We start from the raw sequence: 23,271 nt of genomic DNA on the forward strand, positions 1-23,271 counted from the left end.
GTCTTCATTTGTCATATTCTCTGAACCTTTTACCCAGCCCAGTCTTTAATCTCAAGTTTGTATGTAGAAATAGCTTTCTTGCTTCTCAGGCTTTAGTATAGTAATCATGGTTGTGTATATATATATGCTGCCTAAGTGAACACTAGCTATTTTGTTCGAAATACCCACTGTAGCTTTATGTCCAAGTGGAAAACTACATTTTTTTTTAAGTTAAAGGGTATTTTGAAGAAGCCACATGGCTGCAAAGAGTAACCCTTGGGAGACTTTGCTTTCCATGAAGAGTTTTCATCTTGTGGGGCAAAAGCTATGGAGTGTAAGTACCAATTGAGTGTCTAGGTCTCAGCCACCTGTGAGGTTCCAGGGCTGATGCTAAAAGGAGGCTCTTGAGCTTGTGATTTTTGAGAAAAACTGATTAGCAGATCCAGGGCACAAACAAGGGTTAGGAAGGAAAAGGCATGGAGCATTTTGGTGAATACTATTTGAAGGAGTTTGTGCACCTGCCTTTCTGCTAAAATCAACCTCCAGGCCCCAAGACTCCCAATAGACCCGTTTGGCTTTACCACGGGTTCCTGTGCACATTTATTCCAGCCATGGCTTGAACTAGAACCGGAGATTTCCGGTCAAGCAAGGCAGAGGTGTATCGTTTTAGCCCATTCTTTCCTGTATAATGTTGTAACAGCACATCTTAAGTCCCTCTTTTGTCTCCACTGCTGAAATAGCATGTGGCAGGGATAGAAGGGATATCTTTTTACCAAGCTAAAAGACTACCTAGAAACCAGGTAGGATGGATATGTGTTGAATACAGTTTATTATACCCAAGATCAATTTATTTTTCATTAAGCACCTTCAGTGTTTTGTCTAATTTTGCCACCAAATGGCTAACTGTCCTTGAACTCAGTTTTGTAGTCTGGTTTTGATGGCTCCTGAGCTAGCTATTTGTCTGTTTTCCTGAAGAATAGTTGGTGAATGAATGGTTTGTTTTACTAGTCCTCAAATAATGGAGGAAAGTGTTTCCTAGAGGTGAAACATTTTGGTATGGCTAATGTCTATTGAACATTTCTTCTGCATGCTAGCTGGGCTTTTAAAAATTCTTTCAACCTTAAAATGGCTGGGTAGTGTCTATCCATGCATTCAAAAGCACTAGTACATTTTCTTCATGATCATAAGATTCAAAAAGTGTTATGTTACTGCATGCACATTTACAGAGAATACTTTCTCTGAAATACAACTCAATTTATTTAGAGGAATAAATGCAAAAACAAATTTTTAAAGATTATGAGTTTATGTTGATTTATCTAACTCTAATATGTTTGACATTTTATTTTGTATTTTGCATCTCTTCTCTTTTTTTTTTGTTTTTTGTTTGTTTGGGGGCCACACTCATTGATGCTTAAAGGTTACTCCTGGCTATGTGCTCAGAAATTGTTCCTGGCTTGGGGGACCATATGGGACTCCCAGGGATCAAACCGCGGTCCATCCTAGGCTAGCGCTTGCAAGGCAGATGCCTTACAGCTTGCGCCACTGCTCCGGCCCTGCATCTCTTCTTCTCTTACAAAAAGTAGGTCTCCACAGGGCTGGAGCAATAGCACAGCAGGAATGGCATTTGCCTTGTATGCGGCTGACCTTGCTTTAATCCATGCCATCCCCTATAATGTCCCATGAGTTCTCCTAGAATAATCCCTGAGCACTGCCGAGTGTGGCCCATAAAAAAACTTTGGTCTCCACAATATTTTTTATTCAATAAACATAATATTTCCAAGTTACAATTTTAACATGACTGACTACTAACAATTAACCCTATCTAGTAAACTAGGAAAATATTTGCAGTAATTATTTTGTGGCTAAATCAATTTTATTTGTTTGGTCTCATTATATTTCAAGATTTCTTTTAAAATTTTGGTCTGCAACATACATACATATATGACTCAGACTTCAACTGCACACAAAAGAAGCTTTATCCAAAGATTCATACTTATTCCTGTGATCCTCAGTCTTCTCCCACTAATTTGTAAGAGATTTATTTATGTTAGTTTGCACTTTTTCTTGACTTGTTTATGTTGCCCTCTCAATATGCCATTAAACCATGAACATTTTTCCTGTGTGTTTTTTATTTCTATTTCTTATAGGTACTAAAGCTGCATACTACAGACCTTTTTTTTGATATTCTGATTTTCTTTTTTCTTTTTTTTCTTTTTTTCTTTTCTTTCTTTTTTTTGGTTTTTGGGTCACACCCGGTAACACTCAGGTTACTCCTGGCTAGGCGCTCAGAAGTCGCTTCTTGCTTGGGGGACCATATGGGACGCGGGGGGATCGAACCGCGGTCTGTCCTAGGCTAGCGCTAGCAAGGCAGACACCTTACCTCTAGTGCCACCGCGCCGGCCCCTATATTCTGATTTTCTCAGTCTTTTGTGGGGTTGTGTGGAGTGGGCCTCATGTGATGGTATTCAGCTCTGTGTTTGGAAATAATCCATACCAGTACTCTGGGATTGGATGTGATGCCAGAGATCAAACCAGTGTCGACCATATGCAAAGCAAGTGCTTTAACTTTGTCTCTCTTTTTTTTTTATTACTAAAGACTACTTGATTTCATAGAGTTATCATAATTTATTCAATCAGTTTCTTACATAAGGGAATTTGGTTGTTTCTAATATTGTATTTTCATCAATTACCAGTTGTTTTGGATTTGGGCTGTCAGTGTCAATCTGTAGACTTGTATGACACACAGCAAGGTATCTGAGGCTATATCCTTGCCAGCACTGCTGTTGAACTTAGATTTTTGCTCCTGTTTGTTGAAAAGTGGTATATTAAATAGTCTCAATTCTACTTATTATGGATGCATTCATCCATATCTTTATTTTGTTTTTGTTTTTCATAAGTGTAGTTGGCCAATTTTATTTTTTTTTGCTTATGAATTTTGAATCAAGTTCAAGATTTTGATTTATCCAGGTGATACAGAAATTCACCCATGTTGCCTCCTAAGGTTTGATTTCACTTTCCATGTCCAGCCATCTAACTTTCTTGGAGTTTCATGTTTAGTGAGGTTTGGATCGAAAAGCATCTTTTTCCAAATGGGAACTATTGTTTCATTTATTCAAAACTTTACCTTTTCTCCTTCAGAAAAGGTGAGGTGTCAAGTATCTGGTTTTAAGAAGAAAAAAGTTCACAAAATAAGTATCCCTTTGTTTGATCTACATGACTAAAGCATGACCTAAAGATACAGCTGGGTTTCCTAATAATTGAATTTCTATACCCAAATTATAGACCTTTTACTTTCAGAGGCAAAACATGATCCTCTGTAGTTGGGCAAAAAAAGTCTGTTCAGGAACAAGCTTTCCAAGTGAGCAAGTGTTTATCTGAGCAGTTTGTTTGCTTAGAATCCAGAAAAGATGTTAAGATCAAGGCCATCTAATATCTTTCATGCTTTTGCTTTTAATTGTGAGAAAGATTAGTGGAAGATAAACTATGATAACTTAGCCAGTTGTTCTCAGTTCAAACAAAACTTCCAAAAGTCAACACATTTGGAAATGTATGAAGTTGAGTATTTTGGGAGGAGATGCCCCAATGGGATGACCATACTCAGAATCTCATCTCCCTAGAAAAATAGACAAAAAAAGAGAACTATTATTAACCTATTAACCAGAGTTATAAAATCTCTCATAACGTCTAGGAAAAGTTCTGAGAGTATCTGAGAACCTCAGTGGTGATGTGTGAGATGAGACCTCAAACCTGCTCTTTTTTGTAGTTTGCCTTTGCTATTGGCATTGCCTCTGGGATGTCAAACAACTGCTTTGGAGCCTTCCACCACAGAAGCTGTGCAGGGGCACCTCTGCTCTGATTTGGGAAGGCAGGGAGTGAGTTTATTTGTGGTATTGTGTATATTTAAAGCCAACACTTCAACATGTTTATTTTTCGTTTCTTGTGTGTGTGTGTGTGTGTGTGTGTGTGTGTGTGTGTGTGTGTGTGTGTGTGTGTCTGGGAGAAAACCAAGAACCCTCATGTTCTACAACTAGCTTTATCCCTGATCCTTTCTTGAAAAATATTCATAACTAGGTCTTGTTTTCTTTGGGGAAAAGTAGACTTAGTGTTTTTTATTATCCCATTTAAAAGATTATGGAATATTCAGCACATAGTAAATAGTCACTAGCTATTAGTGATACTTTAACTTGTTTTTACAAAAATTGTGAAGTAACCTTTGTATCTCTTTCCAGAGAGCCATTGCTTACCTTTTTCCAAGTGGTTTGTTTGAGAAGCGAGCCAGGCCAATAATGAAGGTAGTTATTTTGATATTTTTTAATTTAATTAAATTTATGCTATAATAAAAGACTATTCATATCTTTGAATGGTATATAATATACTGTTCATTTTTTTTACAGCACCCTGAACAGATTTTTCCAAAACAAAGAGGTAAGATTGCTCAAGAGTCAAGTTTCTTTTTTTTAAGTTTTTCCTTTACTTTTCTTTGAGTGGGCCATACATATACATATACATATACATACAGGTACCCAGGGACTAGTCTTGGCACTTGCTGAGTGGTATGGGGGTTACTATTGGAGGGGCTCAGGCCAACTGTATGTGGTGATGGGGATTAGACCCCTCAGGCCTCCAGCTCACTGCCACTAGTTCCCACACTCTTAAGATTCTTTATTATAACTGAACTAGCCCAAAAGAAATGTAACAGTTAATTGAAAATTAAAAACTGACATCATCTTCTGAGCAGGAATAGTGTTCTGTTCTTGTTCTTACCCCGAAAGCCTGACCCTGACTCAGAAGCTATGATCTAGGTTTGCAGATAGGATGGATGATAAGATTTAGAGAACACTCCGTGCTACAGTCTGCAACTCACCCTTCCTAAAATTGTATTTCCTGTTCTCTATTCCTGTAAATGCCCCTTCTTTTAAGTATATGGGCAAAGTAGGTTTTGGGGGACAACAAGTCTGCTGTCTTCTCAAGTTGCTACCACCTGAATTGACCTGTTTTTCTCACACCAACATTTCTCTCTTGAGTATTGGCCCTGAAGTGGAAGCAGCTCAACCTGAGTTTAGGGACACAACATTCTATGATGTATTAGCACTCACTCACATCACTATGGTGATACAGTCCTATGTCATAAAGTTAGCTCCCCAAAATATGCACACATACATATACATATAATTTCATTAGGGGGCCACACCCAGTGGTGCTTGGGAGATGCCTGACTTGGTGGTTGGGGTAATGTTCAGGGGATCGTATTGTTTCAGGGATCAAAATCAGGTCCAGCAAGCCAAGCAAGGACACTAGTCCTTTAAACTTTCTCCCCTATCCCACAAAATAATGAATAATGATAAATTATGAACTATTTTTGATTATAAATATAAAAATTAAATTTGATCAAGTTAATTTCTTTTTTTTAAGTTAATTTATAATAAATAGTTCAACTTCATTTTTATCGATCCCATTTTCTTTTTTTATTTTTTTAGGATATTTTTTAAAATATGTTAAATAGTATCTTAAAGCAGACAGTCAATGTAAAGTTACCAGCAAATAGTGCATTTACAATTTCTTAATTTAGCTTATACGCAAGTGGACTGGTGGTAGTTCTCAGTAAATCTGAAAAATATTAAAACTAGAAATGGTTACGTGAAACCACTCAGTAGAGATGTGCCATTATTCAGTCTTGCATGGTGACCCTACATCTTCCCTTTGCCTCTGCTCTTCTATCCTTCCACTGGTGTTCATCTCTGCCATTTAATTTCCTAATAGTGAAGCAAAGATGTGGTCTGAGAAATCTGACTGCAGGCTATTTTAGTATTTCTATAGTTATTCCCTTTCAAAGCTTTTGCAAAACCCAGGACTTCCAAATGTCTCCCCAAATTTAGAAGCACCCTCTGAGGTTAGGAGACGTTGTATTTGGACATGTGTAACAGCCAGCCTCCCTGGGAAAAGTGGCCTGTATCTTTCTATTGGCTGATGAGACCCCAGCGGACTCAAAAAATACTTGAGCACTATAGACCCAGGTCCCTGGTGCATAGCACTAGCCAGTGCAAACTGTGGAGTGAGTCCTTTTCCACCTGTCACCTCCTCCACTTTTGTTATGCTAAAAAGCACCCAATGACGTTTTCTATACATGGGATGAACTTTTTAAGTTCCTTGATTGTGCATCATCACTATCCTCCTTCTTGAATATATATGACTCTCCAAAAATACTATTAAATATGTATACGCTTTTACTCTCTCCTCTATTTTCTTCACCTCCTTCCTGTTCTGTTCAGTCATTCTTGTGATTTTTTTTGGGGGGGAGGGGCACACCCAGTGACGCTCAGGGGTTACTCTTGGCTACGTGCTCAGAAATCACTCCTGGCTTGGGGGACCATATGGGATGCCAGGTGATAGAACCGGGGTCCATCCTGGGTCAGCCACGTGCAAGGCAAACTCCCTACCATTGTGCATTCAGTCTGGCCCCAGTCATTCCTGTGATTTTTTAAGATGATGCTCTCAGCCACACTCACATTGACCAAACTTTTCCTCACTTCCATTGAGTTTTCCTCAAGTATTTTAATTTTAACTTAACATTCATGGAAGCAGCAACTGTCTTTACTGTTTTCACTCATATCTCATTGCCGTATGTAATACTTAATTCATATAATTATGGAAATAAGTAGAATTGTGATGAATAGGTTTGGGAATAAGTAGTAAGTTTGTAGCTCAGTGCAAATTGTGAATGTAGTAGAGATATGTAGCCAGAAGTGCTCAGTATGCAGGCAGTGTTGGTATGTTTCATATATTGACTAGAGACTGGATAAACGTTCACATATTTATAAATATAGTTTTGCATTGATATTTCTGCCCAATCTTACCTGCATCCAGAACAATACATTCTATCTATTCTTTCACTATACTCTTTGTAATAACTTTGACTTTGAATCTTATTAAGAATATCTCTTATGGGGCCAGAGCGATAGTGCATTTGCCTTGCATGTGGCTGACCCAGGACGGACCTCAGTTCGATCCCCAGCGTCCCATATGGTCCCCCAAGCCAGGAGCATACCAGGAGTAACTCCTCAGCGTCACCAGGTGTAGCCCCAAAACAAAAAAAGAAAAAAAAGTAAACTACATACAGCACAATATTTTATACTTAGTGACCTTTATATGTAATCAGATGGACTTAATAACAAATGCCTATTTGTTATTTTGGAAATATGTCCAGATTGATAGAATATCCTTCAATTATACTTAAGCATATTTATCTATTCTAATACTATTTCAGCATTATAAATAATTAAATTTATTTATGGCAAAATCATTGAGAGGGGGTCATGTGGAGGGATAGCCACACCACAGTGCTCAGGGTCTCCTTTTGGCTCTGTGCTCAGGAGTGACTCCTGCCAGTGTCAAGAATTAGAATCTAAATGGGGTTAATTAATTCTGGGCTCCATGAAAGTGCCTCACTTCATATGCTATATCTCCTTTATCCCTGTAAAATATTTTTTGACACCTACCTATTTAACTATACTCAGCAAGTATAGGACAAACTGACTTTTATGTAAAAAAAAATGCTAGTGAGTTTTAGATTGGAAGTGATCAGTGACATTTGTAAGACACTACCACATTCCTTAATAAAATGGAATTGTCTGGGACCAGGAGATAGCTCAAAGAAAAAAAAATAGCAACCAAGATAGCAATAAAGATAAATACTGGATATATGCAGAAAATATGAATAGCTAATGCTAGATAAAATGGATTTTAGGAAAGTTGGAGACTGTTCAATAAGCTAGGAATATCAATTTATGTTAGTGAAACCTAATATCTATTAAATGAATGTGATGACCAGAAACCTTTTTGTACCAAGTATTTAGCACTGAGATATTTAAAGCTGTTAACTAAGCTGCTATAGAACTTGTGTAACAGCATGATTTCATAGCCACAGGTATTAAGAGTATATTTTATATGCAGATGACTGGAATATTAATAGAGTTAGGTTGTAAAGGTCATAGGGAAAACCCAATAAGCTCCAAAAAGAAGAAATTAAATAGGTTAAAATTTCTCTGACTACATAGAAATTAATGCTTTGGGGTTTACAGTAGAAATTGAAATTACAGAATATTTAGAATTAGAGAATTGTTTATATCAGATCTGCAGGATATGAACAGTGTATTATACATACACAAACATATTTATTTTCAGAAATATTAGATATGGCATTCAGAACCCTCCACCAGTGCAACTGGTGAATTCCCACCACCAATGCCCCCCACCTCCCCCACCCCTGCCTGTACCGTGACAGGCATTCTACTTCTCTCAGTCTTTAACATTGTTATGCTAGTTGTTATTGTAGTTATTTCCCTAACAGCATTCACCACTCTTTGTGGTGAGCTTCAGATTGAGAGCCAGTCCTTAAGGCCCTTCCTGATTTAAGAGGGCAGCAAGAGGTACCAGAGAGATAGTATAGGGCCAAGTCTTTGCCTTGCAAGTAGCTAAACTTCTGTTTGATTCTGGCATCACATATCATGCCCTGAGCACCACCAGGAGTGAGCCCTGAGCACTGCTAAGTATAGCCCTCAACTTAAAACAAACAAATAAAAAAGGCATGCAAATAACTGTGCCTGACCCACTCAAGTGGCAAGAAATGCTAGTTGTTATTATTATTTAGGATACTTTTCAGATCACTAAAAGATCTTCTATGACATGGAAATGAATTTTCTACTTGGAATAAAAGGCAAGTTTAATGTCCTCAGTAAATTACTTTTTAGAATGAACTTTCTAAAGGCTTTCTTTCTCTCCTCACTCTTCCTCCCTTTCACCCTCCTTGCATTTTTCTAAATAAAACCAAAAAATAAATTAAAAGAACAATACAAAGCCTAACCAAAAAAATGGCAAAGGAGAAATAGAGCTTAAAAGGAAGAAAATATAACTAAGTAATAAACAGAGGAAAATAATCAGTGCAGATCTGAGATGGTATGCTGGAAAATAGTGATGAGATCATTAACATTGGTGAGATTAGAAAGTTCAGTCTTTTGTCATCGAAAAAGTAGTAGCTGCCTAGGGTGGGAGAGAGAATTCAACAAGCTGAGAGCATGGTTGGCCTGTAGGAGGCCCCTGCTCAATTTCTGGTACCATTTGGTCCCCTACACACTTCTGGGAGTGACCTCCAGACACAGAGTCAAGAGGAACTCTTGAACAGTATTTGTTGTGGCCCAAAACACACAAACAAAAAGTTAGAAATAATTTACATCTTCACCAACATTTACATTTTGGCTAAATGAGCTGTCAGAGTCTCAGTGTTGTAGACTGTGATGCAGGTTTTGCATAAGCAAGCAGGTGAGCGAGGTGCAAAATGTCAGCGTGGAGGAAGTGTACTACTGGATCGCAAAGCCTTTGGGTTGGTTACTGCTGGCTGAGTCACATACAACAGAAACATTTCTCAGGGTTTTCAAGGTTGGAAGTTGGAGGTCAAGGTAGCAGGGGTTTGATGTCCCAGGAGCGCCTACTTGGTTCAGAGACAACCACCATCCTGCTGGGTCCTCACCTGGAGAAGGGACTAGGGAGCTCTCCCATATTTTTTCTGTGAGGTCAATAACCCCACACATGAGTGCTCTGCCCTTCTCAAGCTAATCACCTCCCTAAGGCTCTCCCCTCAGAACACTCCCAAGAGCATCATTTTTAGTATCAGAATTAGTCAGGAAGAAACACAAACCTTCTCTCTGTATCTGATAGGCAGCTTTGGTATAGCGTTATACTGTTTACATTATGAATTTAACAATGATGCATTAATGCAAATAATTTTCTATATTTCAGCCAATATATGTATATATATATATAGAGAGAGAGAGAGAGAGAGAGAGAGTCCACACAGTTCACTCTAACTATGCCTCCAGTGAGTGCATGCTGATATTTAATATTTATAAGAGGTGAATAGGAAGCAGAGCTTCGAAGGAAGTGTATAACATGGAGTGCATATGCGAGAAAAAAAAAACTAAAATGGGGCATCTGAGTCTCCTTAGGAAACTATAGAAAAAGATCAAATTAATCCAAAGTAAGAAATAGCAAAGTAGGGGGCTTGAGAGAGGGAAGAAGGGGAGAAAGGCAGCAAAACTTGATTTTCTGAAACCACAGTAAATTAAATAGGCTGCTAGCCCAGTGAATTAAAGAGAAAGGTCGATAAAAATGAATCATAGCAGAAATGAAGAAGGTGTCACTGTCCTAGATCACATGGATATTCAAATGTTAAGCATGGAGTTCTGTAAAGGGCTCTGCTCACAGATTTCATAACCTAGAAAGTACGAGGTAGTACTTGAAGTCAGAATTTGCTGGAACTATGCAAGAAGTAGACTAATTTTAAAAGCCCTCTATTCAGTTTAATTGGTGATTTATAACCTAAGGAGCTCTGAGTTATTTATGGCTTTTTAGATAAAATGAAATCATGTTTCATGAAATAAGAGTTGGTAGGATGAATTTTATAGATAAATAATAAAATAAATTTCTGCACTGCAATAGATTGTCAAGATGAAAAGATAAGCCATGAACAGGGAGAACATATTTGGAAAAGTCATATACATTAAGAAGTGTTACCAGCATTTGCAAAGAACTTTTCAAACTCAACAAGAAAACAACTTGGCTTAAAGTGAGCCAAAGACTTTGACCTCATCCAAGAATATACATAAATAGCAAATATGCTTAGGAAGAATTCCTTCACATCAGCAAAATGCCAATGAAGCAACAGAGAAATACCATTCTAACAACATGACAGTCTGGAAAAGAAACTAAGAGAATTGCTAACACATCCATGGTCTCCAAAGGCCTGGAAGTAGGGAACATAGAATTTCTAAGACACTGCTCTGGGTGATATTGTAATGGCAGGCATGTGTCATTACACATTTATCCAAATTCATAGAATGCACATCAAGAATAAATTCTAATATAAATACTGGTCTTGGCATGTTCATTCTCTATCTTTGTAAATTCGTCAGTAGAGTAAGGCACTAGTGTAGGGAAATCTATAATGGAAATGGGCTATGCATGTATAGCAGGAAGGTTTTTCTAGATTTTATTGTGAACCTAAAACTACTCAGTCTGCTTAAAGTAATAAAAGATGAGGCAGGAGATAGCTTCAAGTGCTGGAGTTTAGACTTTGCATGTAGGAGACTCAGGTTTAATCCCCAGTACTACATGGTCACCTGAGCTGGGAGAAAACCCTGAGCACTGCTGAGTATAGCCCCTTACCCCTAAAATTATAATAATAATAAAAGCAGCTGGAGTAGTAGTACAGCAGGTGGAACACTTGACTTGCATGAAACCATCTCAGGTTGCTCCTTTGAAAATCAAGACCAGATCTAATATAACTTCAGCCAGAGTTCTAGTGGCATTTCGGAGGGAAACATAAGATTTAAGAGGGAATGTGTATAAAACAATGAGAAATAGTTAAAATAATTAAGAATAATTGGGCTGGATCGGTAGCACAGAGGGTAGAGCAATTGCCTTGCATGTGGCAGACCAAGATTTAATTGCTGGCATCCCATATGATTCTCCAAAACCCACCAGTAGTTATCTTTGAGAACAGAGCCAGGAATGAGCCCTGCAAACTTTCAGATGTTGTACTTCCCCTTCCCCCCAAAAAAAATTAGAAAGGAGAGTTTACCCTATAAAGTGTGAAAAATGCATTAGAAAGCAGATTAGTTTTAATTAAAGGGTGGCAGTGTGCATAAATAAAATAACTAATGGACCCAAATAATTTTCAGCCTCAGCTATTTTTAATACCATATTTTCTTAAGAGTTTTTCAAATTTTAACATTTGACAGCAGGACTCATTTTAATATCAATATCACTCTTTTCTTTGCTTGTGTGATAGAGATGTGAGATTTGGGTTGAATGTGTATAAATTGGATACATTGGAGTGAAAATATATAAATATACATATATATGTTACACTTATGGACCTGTCCATACTACATTATGAAATTAATTAGACACATAAAAGGGACCTAATTTAAAAGTTTCTCTTTCTTGATCACTATCTTATTGTTTCAATAAAGCAGTGAAAAATTGATTACATAGTAAAAGTTGAAATTAAAAAATACACACAGATGTTGTGTTTGATTTATCCATACCCCATTAGCAAATAAGGATCTGGTTTCCTTCTTTCCAGTCAACACTTTTCATCATTTTACTTTTATTCATTTATATTACTATTTTGTGGGCTTGGAGTCTGGTTTTGTTTTCCATGTCTGCCGATCCTGGTGATGTTCAATGTTTACAATTGGCTCTACACTAAGAAATTATTACTAGAAGTTTTGGGGGGATATATAGGATAATGGGGAACTAACCCAGGTCAGCCATGTGCAGAGCAAGCACCCTCCTTGCTATACTGCTGCTCCAGCCTGACTTTTACCATTTTGAAATAAAATGCTTGTCTTTGTTTTGAGTCTTCACTTAAAAGTGTCCTGTGTGAAATGCTAGTTATCCTTAGAAGAGATTAAGTAGCCTCCATATTGAGAAGATAGTATTTTAATAGAAAAGAATACACTTGATCTTCAGAAACCTAAATGAAGTCTGGTATCTTTTTTAAACAAAATAATACTTGAATTTCTCCCTCAGAAACAAATATCAGGTAAATTAAACTTCAGAACATGAACATAATAGAAATCTCAGAAGAAAAGATGGGAAGATTGTTTTTGGAAGCCCAGAGTCTTAAAGCAGGGATTCTCCATGGGGGTGATGGTCACCCATCGGGGCGTAAATTGGTTCAGAAGAGATGAAAAAAAAAAGTTAGCACCTAAGAGGTTTGTGGCCCTCCAATGGGTCTCAGTATACATCACCATAGTTCCAGTATCTGTGATATTAAAATTCCATGGGGAGGGAAGCAATTAGTGAAAAGCTATCTAAAAAAGCTTAGATAATAAGGGAGGTGGGGGATTGTTGAGAAACATATTATAGTGGGAAAAGTGACAGATTCTACTATATACAAATTTTAAACTTCTTGATTATGAAGAACACCATAACATTAAAAGACAAGTGACAGACTGGGAGAAAAGGATTATATAATTCATTTGATAGGAGAGTATAATTTTCCACATATTTATTAGAGTGACTATCTCAGTTTATGAAATGTGAATAACCATATGCATTTCAAAATTACACAAAACACCATTTCAGGAGCCTCTAATGTAGACATGCTACACTCAAAGATATGTCAGCACAGGGTCTAAAACAGTGTGCATGGAAAATCTACTTAAGATATTTTTTTATTACCCTGTTTCAAGATTCCTGTATATTTTATATAATTGATTTATCAGTTTCTCTTTTTAATATTAGATGGTTGCATTATATTTATAGCCAAACTTGTAATTTTGGTTTATATTTGGCCATTTGGGTCAAAACAGTTGATAGAAATTTGGGTGCTGAAATAGTTTGGAATATTTTGTTAGATAAGAATACTGTCTTATGTTAACAGATTTGAAATAGAAAATATTCTAAATACTTCCATGTTGAGGATGCTAAAATAAATCTGAAAATTTTAAATATTAGTAGTGCTCATTGATCACTTTAAAAATTATAATTATTATTTTTAACTGCAATTAAATGTAGCTATTTGGTCACTGTAAGTTTTAATTTTTGCTATTCTCCGTGTGTTTTAATAGCAATCCAGTGGGGAGAAGATGGCCGCCCATTTCATTTCCTTTTTTATACTGGCAAACAGTCGTATTATGCATTAATGCATGTAAGTATGTCTACATTTACAATAAGTAGTTTAAGCAGCAAACTAAGTAGTAATATCCTGTTTCTCAGCTTCAGACTTTGCCTGTAATGGATTAAAAAAAAAAAAACAACACTAATTTTAGAGTTAAGTTGGTATGATGGAAGTCTTCAAAATTATTAACCCATTTTTTGTTAAAGGTAAACATTTTAAAACATGGATCATCCTTTAAATGTTTTTACTTGTAAATTGACATAATGTATTCAACTCAGTGGTAGGATACAAATGCTCCGACAGACCAGGAAATTCCAGGATGCTTGTCCGTGTCTAAGATGCTTGTTGGAAGGAGACCATAGTTAACAATACTTTATTTGTTACTGATATATGGTCTCTGCTTTCCATACATTAATGCAGTGTTTGAGAGCATTTTTATTTTGCTGCAGAACTAGTAATATTGAGTCGCGTCCAGATTTTGAGTTGCTATGGGAAATTTGCTAATGCGGAGTCGTAGACAACGCTTTCCTATTCAAGCATCAAATTCGATTCTTTCTTACTCTTCATATAATTTCTAAAAGTTGCACAACTATTTCCTGAACTTTCTCTGTCCTGGGGCAGATCTGAGGTGGCAAGAATCCCATGCACACATATCCTTTCTCTGCTTTGTAGAACTCTCTGGTGCTTATTTGTGTTGCAGGGTCCCAGAGGACAAAAATCCCCACTTGTCAGGTACATTTATTTCTTAGGGGGAGGGGGGAAAAAAAAAAAAAGAAGAAACCTTCTTTTCTCTTTTTGTTGACCTTGGGCAAATGAGCTTCTTGCCCTGGCAGAAATGAAATGAATGATAAATGTGGCGAGTGTCTTTGCTGAGTAATGGCACTGCGGCGCAGCCTCTCCGCCGAGGCCGCCGGAGGCCCCCTGCTGTTCATTTAAATAGGTATGTCAAATCTGCCTCCCAACGCCGCTGGTTTGATCTGTGGTAATATTTGTGAAGGTTCCATATGGACTTGAGCCCCCTGCAGTGCTCAGAAATAATGTACAACGCTTCATGGTGCAGACGCAAATTTCCTCTGAAAAGGGATGCAGTGCTGCGTTTTAGCTGTCGGAGGGGATGATGGAGCTGACGCGCTAGGCCTGTCAACTTGTTACACGGATGGGTTGCACGCAGCGAAGCTGTGGAAAATCTGTGCCTTTTAACTTTTCTACTTAATCACGGTTGTAGCATTGCCTTTAGACTGTATGCTACATTAATTCTCTCCCTGCCTTCTGCCTTTCATCCCAAGTTTCACGGAGAAAGTAAAGCATGCAGGTCTGGTAGAGGAGTCTTATCAAGCAGCTGTCATCTGACAAGCCATTTGCATTTATTTTGGCTGAAACTGAGCAACCCAAGGGCAAGATATTTTGTTGCATTCCATCATAATGAAGAAATTACACATTGGATAAGAGGCCTAACTATTTTTAGTTTATGTGCTTTGAAAGGTATGGCACACGGGCATAGCTCATTTTTCAGCGGATAGGATTCTGCCACCATGCTCTCTGACTTCAGTGTCAAATTATATCTGATGAATAAATCCTCCGATTAATACAGTTTCTCTTACAGGGAGCAGACTTGTTTGCGCTGTTCTGTTTTAGTTAAATTCTGTCATTTAGGTGAGTTTGTTTTGTTGTGGGATTTGGGTCTGCAAAAGTGTGGGATTTGGCATCTGTTTCACCGTTTTGTCAGAACTATTTGTTTACATGAATTACAGATATTTTGTTTAAACTTGAGCATTATGATTCAGATAATTAACAAAACCTTGTATTTTCAAAGGGTTGTTTGTTTTTTTTTATGAACTTTTAAAGTAACCACATATATGGGGAAACAGGATAAATGTTTTCCTCTATAAATGTCAATCACATTGGCATTGCCTATGGCAAACATTAATAATTATAGCTAGTCACATCCATCTCACTTCCTAGAGGATACAGATCAAGATCTTTTGAAATAGTGTGTGACTAAATAGTGTTACTATTCAGCTTGCAAAACTGGATCTGTAGTGAAATCAGAAACCACATTTAAAGTGAACGGATGAAAGTCAAAGCTGCTTGAAACTGTTTTCTCCTTTGTTCTACTTTGTCTCAGTAGGGGAGTAGGTGGTATTTATTCTCTGTGCCCATACCAGCACCCATTCTAATGCAGTAAGGCAGTTGGTCCCAAGACTTGTAGCTGCTAAATACAGGGAATGAAATGTGAAATTTCTTTTCAACACTTCTGCCCATCTGGCAAGTTGAAATAAAACACGCTAATGCCAAACTCTGCTTTTCTACCATGTTACTGACCAAGGCCAGTTCTACGGAGATGGCAGGCCCAGGCAAGACTTTTGACAAGAGAGAAAGGAGGCAACAACTAAGCTAGAGCTCGTGCATGAACTTCTGCCAGAAAACCTTTCTTGGTCCTATTAATCTTTTAAATCTCTAGTAATGACAGATCTCTCTCTTTTTTTTTTTTTTGCAATCAGTGTTTGCATATTAAGCTTATATGTTGTAGTATAGCACTAATAAAAGACAGTCCTTATGCAGCTTAGTGTTAAGGAGAATAGCTGATGCTTCAGTGAACACCATAGAGAAGTAGAAAGGAAGATGAGAAGAAAGAAACAATCCATTAAGCCTTGATGAGGCATGATAGAAACATATAAAGGGAAGGAAAATGTGCTCATCCAGGGGGTCTCCAACTTTGTCAAACATATTACATTCTAAGGACTAGATTCAAAGGTAGTTGGAGCTGCCATTTTTCTCTTGATATATGTCTGGTAAGTTGACATGTAAGGAATGATTCATCTGTCTTCAAGTTCCTGGAGAGTCAGTAACAACCAGCTTATTTTACAATATAGTGAATATGATCTATGTAAGCACTGAAAAAAATTATTAAACAGTGCTAATTTTGACAATAAAAAGTAATTTAAGAAGGAATAAGAGACTTAAGGAGTTTTTCAAAGGCTCGTTGAGTACTAAGAAGGGAGCTTCCTGCTTGAGGGCACTCGCTCATCTGTCTCTTTTTCACCCCGAATGGATGGCTTTCCATTTCCTTAATAGCCACTTCAATGGGAGAACTTGTATACTGTTCAGACATGATTTAGAATTTCCGTTTGCAGACAAGATTTAGAGTTCCTATTTAAAAATTCAGGAACAGACTGGAGAAACAAAGAATTAAAGAACTTCCCGAGATAATCGACTAGAAATGAAAAGGAAAAGGATGGATTTCTGAAGAGGATCTATGTGTCTGTGCAGAATGGAAATGCTGTTCCACTGAAAGTTGCAATTGAGTCGGAGCCCAGGTCTGTCTGGACGAGGGAGAGAACTTACGTGTACAGTGAAGGCCAGTCTGCCAGCCCAGCACAGAAGTTCTTGTACACAGCCACAATATGTTCTTAAACAACCTCACTAAAAGTTAGGGTAAAAATGATTTAAAGTTCACGGTGAAAGGTGACTATTTAACCTTGTGTAAAATGTCTTCTTAAGTCAAAGCTTGGTCTTTCCCAAAGCACTTTCTGAAAAGTTCCATTTATAAAAATATTTTGCCAAATAGGAACTCTGAATTAAATAAGTTTTGAAATGCTGATATCAGGCATGAGAAAGTGCTTTTAGGAGATAGCTTGCATGATTAAAGCTCTATGAAGTCATTCAAACCCTGTTGCCTTAAGCCACTTTTTCAAACACTGCTGCATGAAATCCTTTCTACCCAGACCACCTTTTATTGGCCATTGAAACTGATACTTAGGAAATTCTATAAAGAATATCAGAAACCCTAAACATTTATTGAAACTTAGCCCAAATTCCTCCTACTTCTACAGACTATTCTAGAAATGTAGCATCTGTTGGGGGTGGGAGGGCAGGCTACTAGTAGACTGGTGACTAACTTAGTCAAACTGTCCCATGGTTCAAGGTGAGGGAACTGCTTGGGGCCTCCAGGTCTGCACGCAGTGACACGTGGGGGAATGTGGGGTACCAGAAATCAAAGCAGAGTGGCCAATGTGCTTTCCATCCTGTAATGTCTTTTCAGCCCCAGAACTTAGCATCTTACCAGGCTAGTTTTATAGTGAATAATTGAGTATTTTCTAAGTATTTCTATAGATTAGGCAAATTTCAGCTAGCTCTCACTTAATATTATAGTGAATTTTAATCGTATCACTTTGATAGGGCCTTAGAAACTGACTCTTAAGTGAAGTGACTCACGGAAAAGCAAAAAATTAAGTCCTCCAAGTGGTTATTTTGTCTTCCTCATCTGCCAGGTGTGAATGTGGGTGGGTCAGCTGTATCTCCTGTGCACCACTTGAAAGCCCCAAATACATAAATATAAGGAAATAGCACTGACTCAGCTTATTGCTTCCTTTCATTTTAATCAGTGCTGCTTTTATAGCAGCATAACTGGTGAGTTTTTTTTGTTGGGGGTGTCGGGTCAACTCCAGGTTCCCATATGTGTGAGATAAGTGCCTTGGCCACATTCCAGCCCCATATTTGGAATGATTATTGTTATATATATGGTAGATCTTAAATTTAAGCAGTAGAAGGATGTGGTATTAGTGTTACTGCTACTTTTAAATTTCTCCTGATTATGTATTTTCCCAGGATATATTCTAGACAGCAATGTGTGATATGATTTTCTATGTAGCGTGGATAAAAAGCTCATGGTATATAAAGTTTATACCATATCCACTGAAGTACATCCCTAGCTAGTAGCAAAATATCACTTGGAATTTAAGTAACAATAACATGACAAATAAATCACATACACACATTTGATTTTGACCAGCAGCCAAAAACTTGAAATGATTGTTATTTAGGAAATAGCTATTCTGTGATTAAACATATATATATATATATATATATACACATATATATTAAGTCTTTTGTTTTTCTATAATTTGGTTGTAAGATAATTACTATTAGTTTGTTCATGTAAATTTTGTGTATCAAAATATAGTTAACTTTTCTAATGCCATTTTCCCAAGAAATATTATTTGTTTGCCCTTCCTCAGATTGGAATTTCTACATGATTAATATCACCAAAATGGGTTCTTAGAAGGATACTAAAAAAATCATATGCTCTGCTTTTGAAAGGATTTCGTTTAAGCTCTTTTTCCTTCAAACTGAGCATCTGGTATTTTCAAATTAGGCACCTTCTAAATTTGACTCATACATTATGGAAATCTGATGACACAAGGGGTGGATAGGCTTGCTTTGATTTTATGAAATATTAATCATAGCTGTGATTAATGATTCAGCATTTCACATCTGGGTTATTCCTGTCATATTTGAAAATTATACTATTAAATACAGTATATAAACTTAGTGTGGATGGGGTCAGACTAATTCTCTAGTGTCCCTTAAAAATTAAGTGGAAACTTAACAATGTACCAGAAGCTACCAGTGATAATCTGTGATGTTGACAGTTCCTGGCATATTTTATACCCTCAAGGATTTTTTGATGTAATTAGTCCACATCTCTTCAGGGATTTGAGCTATAGAATCTACTTTCCAGAGCACTGTTGTCTAACTAACCAAGAGATAATTTTGAGGGATTTTTTTTTATTGTGTAGAAGAAAAAGAATAAATAGAAATAGTGAAATAATAAAGTGGTTTTGACTGTTTGGCTTTTGTGTGCTATACCTTATCCCTGTTAACATTTCTTGGCCATTAGTAGAAGTTAAGCATTGTGCTAAGTTCTTCTGATATATATTCCTATTAAGTATATAAGGTGTCTTAATGAGCATTCTACAGTTTGATGCATTACAACCATCAGAAGTGAGAGCATTTTCAGTAAATGAATAGAATTGACTGTTTGAAATTTGAACTTTTCACAGGTGCTTTACCCATATTCTATAGGCATTTCAGTTTATTTTATTTAGCTTTTATTTTATTTCCAGTTATAAATTATTGTGGGGCTAAATATTACACTGGATGGCAATAACATTTAAAAGAAAAGTTTAAGAAAGATATGGGCTTATTATTTCTAGACTGCAGAAGGTGACTCAGAGAGAGAATAGAGGCCTCACTGCAGAGAATCTGGGTTGCAAATCCTCTTTCCACCAAAAAACAAATAAACAAAAAAATAGCTCAGGGGCCAGAACAATAGCACAGCAGGTAGGGCATTTGCCTTCCACATGGCTGATCCAGGTTCAACCCTTGGCTTCTCATCTGGTCTCTCAGACACCACCAGAAGTAATTCCTGAATGCAGAGCCAAGAGTGGTATGGCTCTGCTGGGTATTCCCTCCCCCCATTTTTTCTCAAATATTACTAGAAAATAATGATATATAAGCAGCCCAGACTTGATATGAAAATTACCCATGATACAAGTAAATTATATTCTAGTTGCCTTGGCTCTAGCAGAAATGGACAGTAGGGAGGATGTCTGGTCCTTGTTGCTGGTTCTCACTTTTTCTCAGCTGCTTTTGGATTTTACAGCACCCTGATTTAGGCGACCTAACTCCAGCTTTCTAGGAGGAGATAGCTCCAATCCTGTCCTTGCCCTCTGGACTGTCTGATCAAGCCTGAGACCCTCCTTTACAGGGATTTCTTATTTTTCTTTATTTTATGTATTTCCAGCACTGGAAAATTTCCCTCTAGAAAGAGATATCTTCTAATGATCTATTCAAAAAACTCCCAACCCACTATCTTACCTTTAAAGGTCAGTTAAAAAAAATATAACTTTTAGGGACCGGGGAGATAGCACAATGTACGGCATTTGCCTTGCATGTGGCCAACCTGGGATGGACCCAGGTTTGATTCCTGGCATCTATTTGGTCCCCTGAGCCTGCCAGGAGTGATTTCTGAGCACAGAGCAGGAGTAACCCTTGAGCACTGCAGGTGTGGCCTCCAAAAAACCAAAAACAAACCCAAAAAAAGTATGACTTTAAACCACGAAGTGTCAGAGGAAGTTTACTCCTGGAGAGAAAAAAAAAGTCTTAAAAATAAAATGGATTGGGGAGGAAAGAGAGAAAAAGATGGAACCCCCATAAAACAATAAGAATTACAGCTCACAAGTTGGGATAGAGGCAGTTTCAAAATGAATGCTCAAACAATTTGCATTTTTTTTTCATTTGAGTATGTTTCTGTTCTGTGTTCTGTGTGTCCACCTCTCCTGTGCTACCTACAGCCTACATTCCAGGATGCAGTGTTCCCTAGGCTTGGATACTTCTCTTAGGCTGTGTTGCTCACTGTATGCTTGCTGGGGGTTTTGCACTAAACCCCCCATCCTCTCACACATTCTGACTACAGTGCTCACTGGGGAATGCCTTGTTGCTCACACACAGCTGATTTTGCACCCAAGGTCAATGAAGCAATGGTGCAGGGATCCAGGACAGCAGACCCTGGGGCCTGCCTTTGTGTGGCTGCCCCACAGAAAAGCAGGCACTTCAGTTTCTGACCCGCCATGGTTCTCACTCCCTCTGGTTAAGTTTGTGGCAGGCAGCTGCAGACAGGGTTGTGTAGTGAAGTCTGGACAGCAAGTGTTGTCTCATGTTTCCATTCCAATCTGCATTGTAACAAGTAGATTCATCAATGTACCCAGTCACTGACTCCACACCCACACCTTGAAAAAGTCTGGCCTGGGGCCTGAGAGAGTACATGGATCTAAGTGTAGATGCTGCCATGGACCTGAGAATCTGCCTTTAGATTTACTTAAGTCATGTGTGTCTCAATTGTTGGGGATGTTAACCTATGCTGGGCCCCAAGTGTATGTAGTTCCTAATTACTTCTTTTCTTCTCATTCTTTCCGCTGCTTTCATTAGCTATCTTTCTAGCACCCTTTTGAAAGGCAAAACAGAACAGAAACTCAGAATTCTGAGTCTCCCTGACCAACCAACTACAGGGCATGACTGCTTCTCATGGGGAAATCTTTGCTCTTGCTTAGGATCTCAGGCCTTCTCATCTATGGTGACACCCAAAGGCTGAGCTTTTCCATCTTCCATCTTCTTTTTCTTTCTCCCCACTCCAAAATGGACTCCTGAATGAGATTACTTGTTGCAGGACGAAGATAATAACAAATAAAGGGACACTTCTCCTATTCCAAGAACAAGTTCTATATCAGCAACGTCAGATATGATATGGCAGCTCTATTCAGAGTTCACAAGAAGTTGTCCCCTAAAACATGAAATTATAGGACTACTTGAGACTAATGGTCATCTCCAGCAATGACAGGTTGTGTCTTTTTGTATGAACAACTGATACGGCAGAGACATTAGGAAGGGGAAAAATGTTATTTATATTACTCCAGCTTCTTTGAAAATGTTTAGTCATTAGGAATTAGTATGGTAGGTTATGTGCAAATTATAAATGAATGTACATTGGTTGTGAATTCTCAATTAACTCTGCTAAATAAAAAGAAATTAACAAAGCATTATTCTGCTTGCTATAAACTCATTTCCTGGAAAAGGTATTTCATTGATAACATTTATGGCCAAGTTATTGCTTTTCACAAGTTTCAACACAATGACAAATTTTTCCTAAGGTAAACAAGTGAATAACATTTACAGACTTCCATAGAATGTGAATTTATGAAAGAAGTCAAATAATGAGAAAAAAATAGAATCTAACACTTTTAAAGATACAAACAACATGGTGAGGTTGTGGGTATGTGAAGTAGTAGATAAGAAGTTACAATCCCCACAGCTTTACTTGTTATTCTCTAAGCTTAAAGAGTACACAGCCATCTCCGCCATTTCCTTTCATAGGAAAGTCTTGATCTTGTTTGAGGAACTTTATGGAAATAAATAGTTTATGACTTTGTTTTGTTTTTAACATCAGTGGGGATTGCATATTTTTGTAGTTATTTAAAAATTAATATCAAGAGTGCTGCTGTGTCTGACTTGAAATTCTCACTCTTGAATTTGAATGAACTATAGTATTCTTCAGAAACATTTTCATTATTATTTACTATGCAGCTCTGTTTGCAATGGTAACTTTCCAAATAAGGGAAACTTGAAGGGCCATGTTAAATAGAAACACTGTGTACCATACCATCTTTCTTATCTTAAACATACATAATTTATTTGTTATAGGAAGCCTATGGAAAGCTACTAGATATAGAAAATCATCAAAATCAGATGCAAGCCAAAGGTCTGTCTCCAGAAAAAACTAAAAGCATGTAAGTTTCTTTCTTGTATAAAAATAAATGACTAATTGGACTCAAATGCATGGCACAAATCATTGGTAGTTTTCATGCATACCTAAAGTCTAAGATCATGATGTTGCTTCAATATTGAAGTTGGGGGTCAAAATAGAAGGTGATTTTTTTTGGTTTGGGAATAAGAAAATAAATATTAAGAATAGCATCTGTATTACATGTGTTGGGACAGTAGATGTTTCAAGGCTTGCTCTTTCATTTGACAAAACAATTCATTAAGTCAGTCTGAGTGGCCAGCTTTTGTTTGTTCGTTTTTGCTTGTTTGGAGGCTATACCCAGCATCGCTCAAAACTTACTCCTGGCTCTTTTCTCAGGACACTATTTGTAATGTCAGGAATTGAACCCAGGTCAGCTACATGCAAGACAAGTGCCTTATCCCCTGTGCTATTTCTCCAGCCCCTAAATAACCATTTTTAAATTTTGGTCGTTCATCTAGTCTCAGGCCAA

At 37.4% G+C, this 23,271-nt stretch overlaps 1 protein-coding gene across 1 annotated transcript in view; it reads left to right on the forward strand.

The window, feature by feature from the left end:
• The window catches only part of MRPS9 (mitochondrial ribosomal protein S9), a 55,905-nt gene that overhangs the window by 17,851 nt on the left and 14,783 nt on the right, over window positions 1-23,271 (forward strand). The window contains exons 3-6 of the mRNA XM_049784424.1: window positions 4,209-4,271; window positions 4,374-4,404; window positions 13,611-13,690; window positions 22,700-22,785. Of these exons, the coding sequence (XP_049640381.1) occupies window positions 4,209-4,271; window positions 4,374-4,404; window positions 13,611-13,690; window positions 22,700-22,785 (260 nt within the window). The remainder of the gene's footprint in view (window positions 1-4,208; window positions 4,272-4,373; window positions 4,405-13,610; window positions 13,691-22,699; window positions 22,786-23,271) is intronic.

The sequence above is a fragment of the Suncus etruscus genome, chromosome 12 (genome assembly GCF_024139225.1).
Source record: "Suncus etruscus isolate mSunEtr1 chromosome 12, mSunEtr1.pri.cur, whole genome shotgun sequence".
In the NCBI taxonomy this organism is placed as follows: Eukaryota; Metazoa; Chordata; class Mammalia; order Eulipotyphla; family Soricidae; genus Suncus; species Suncus etruscus.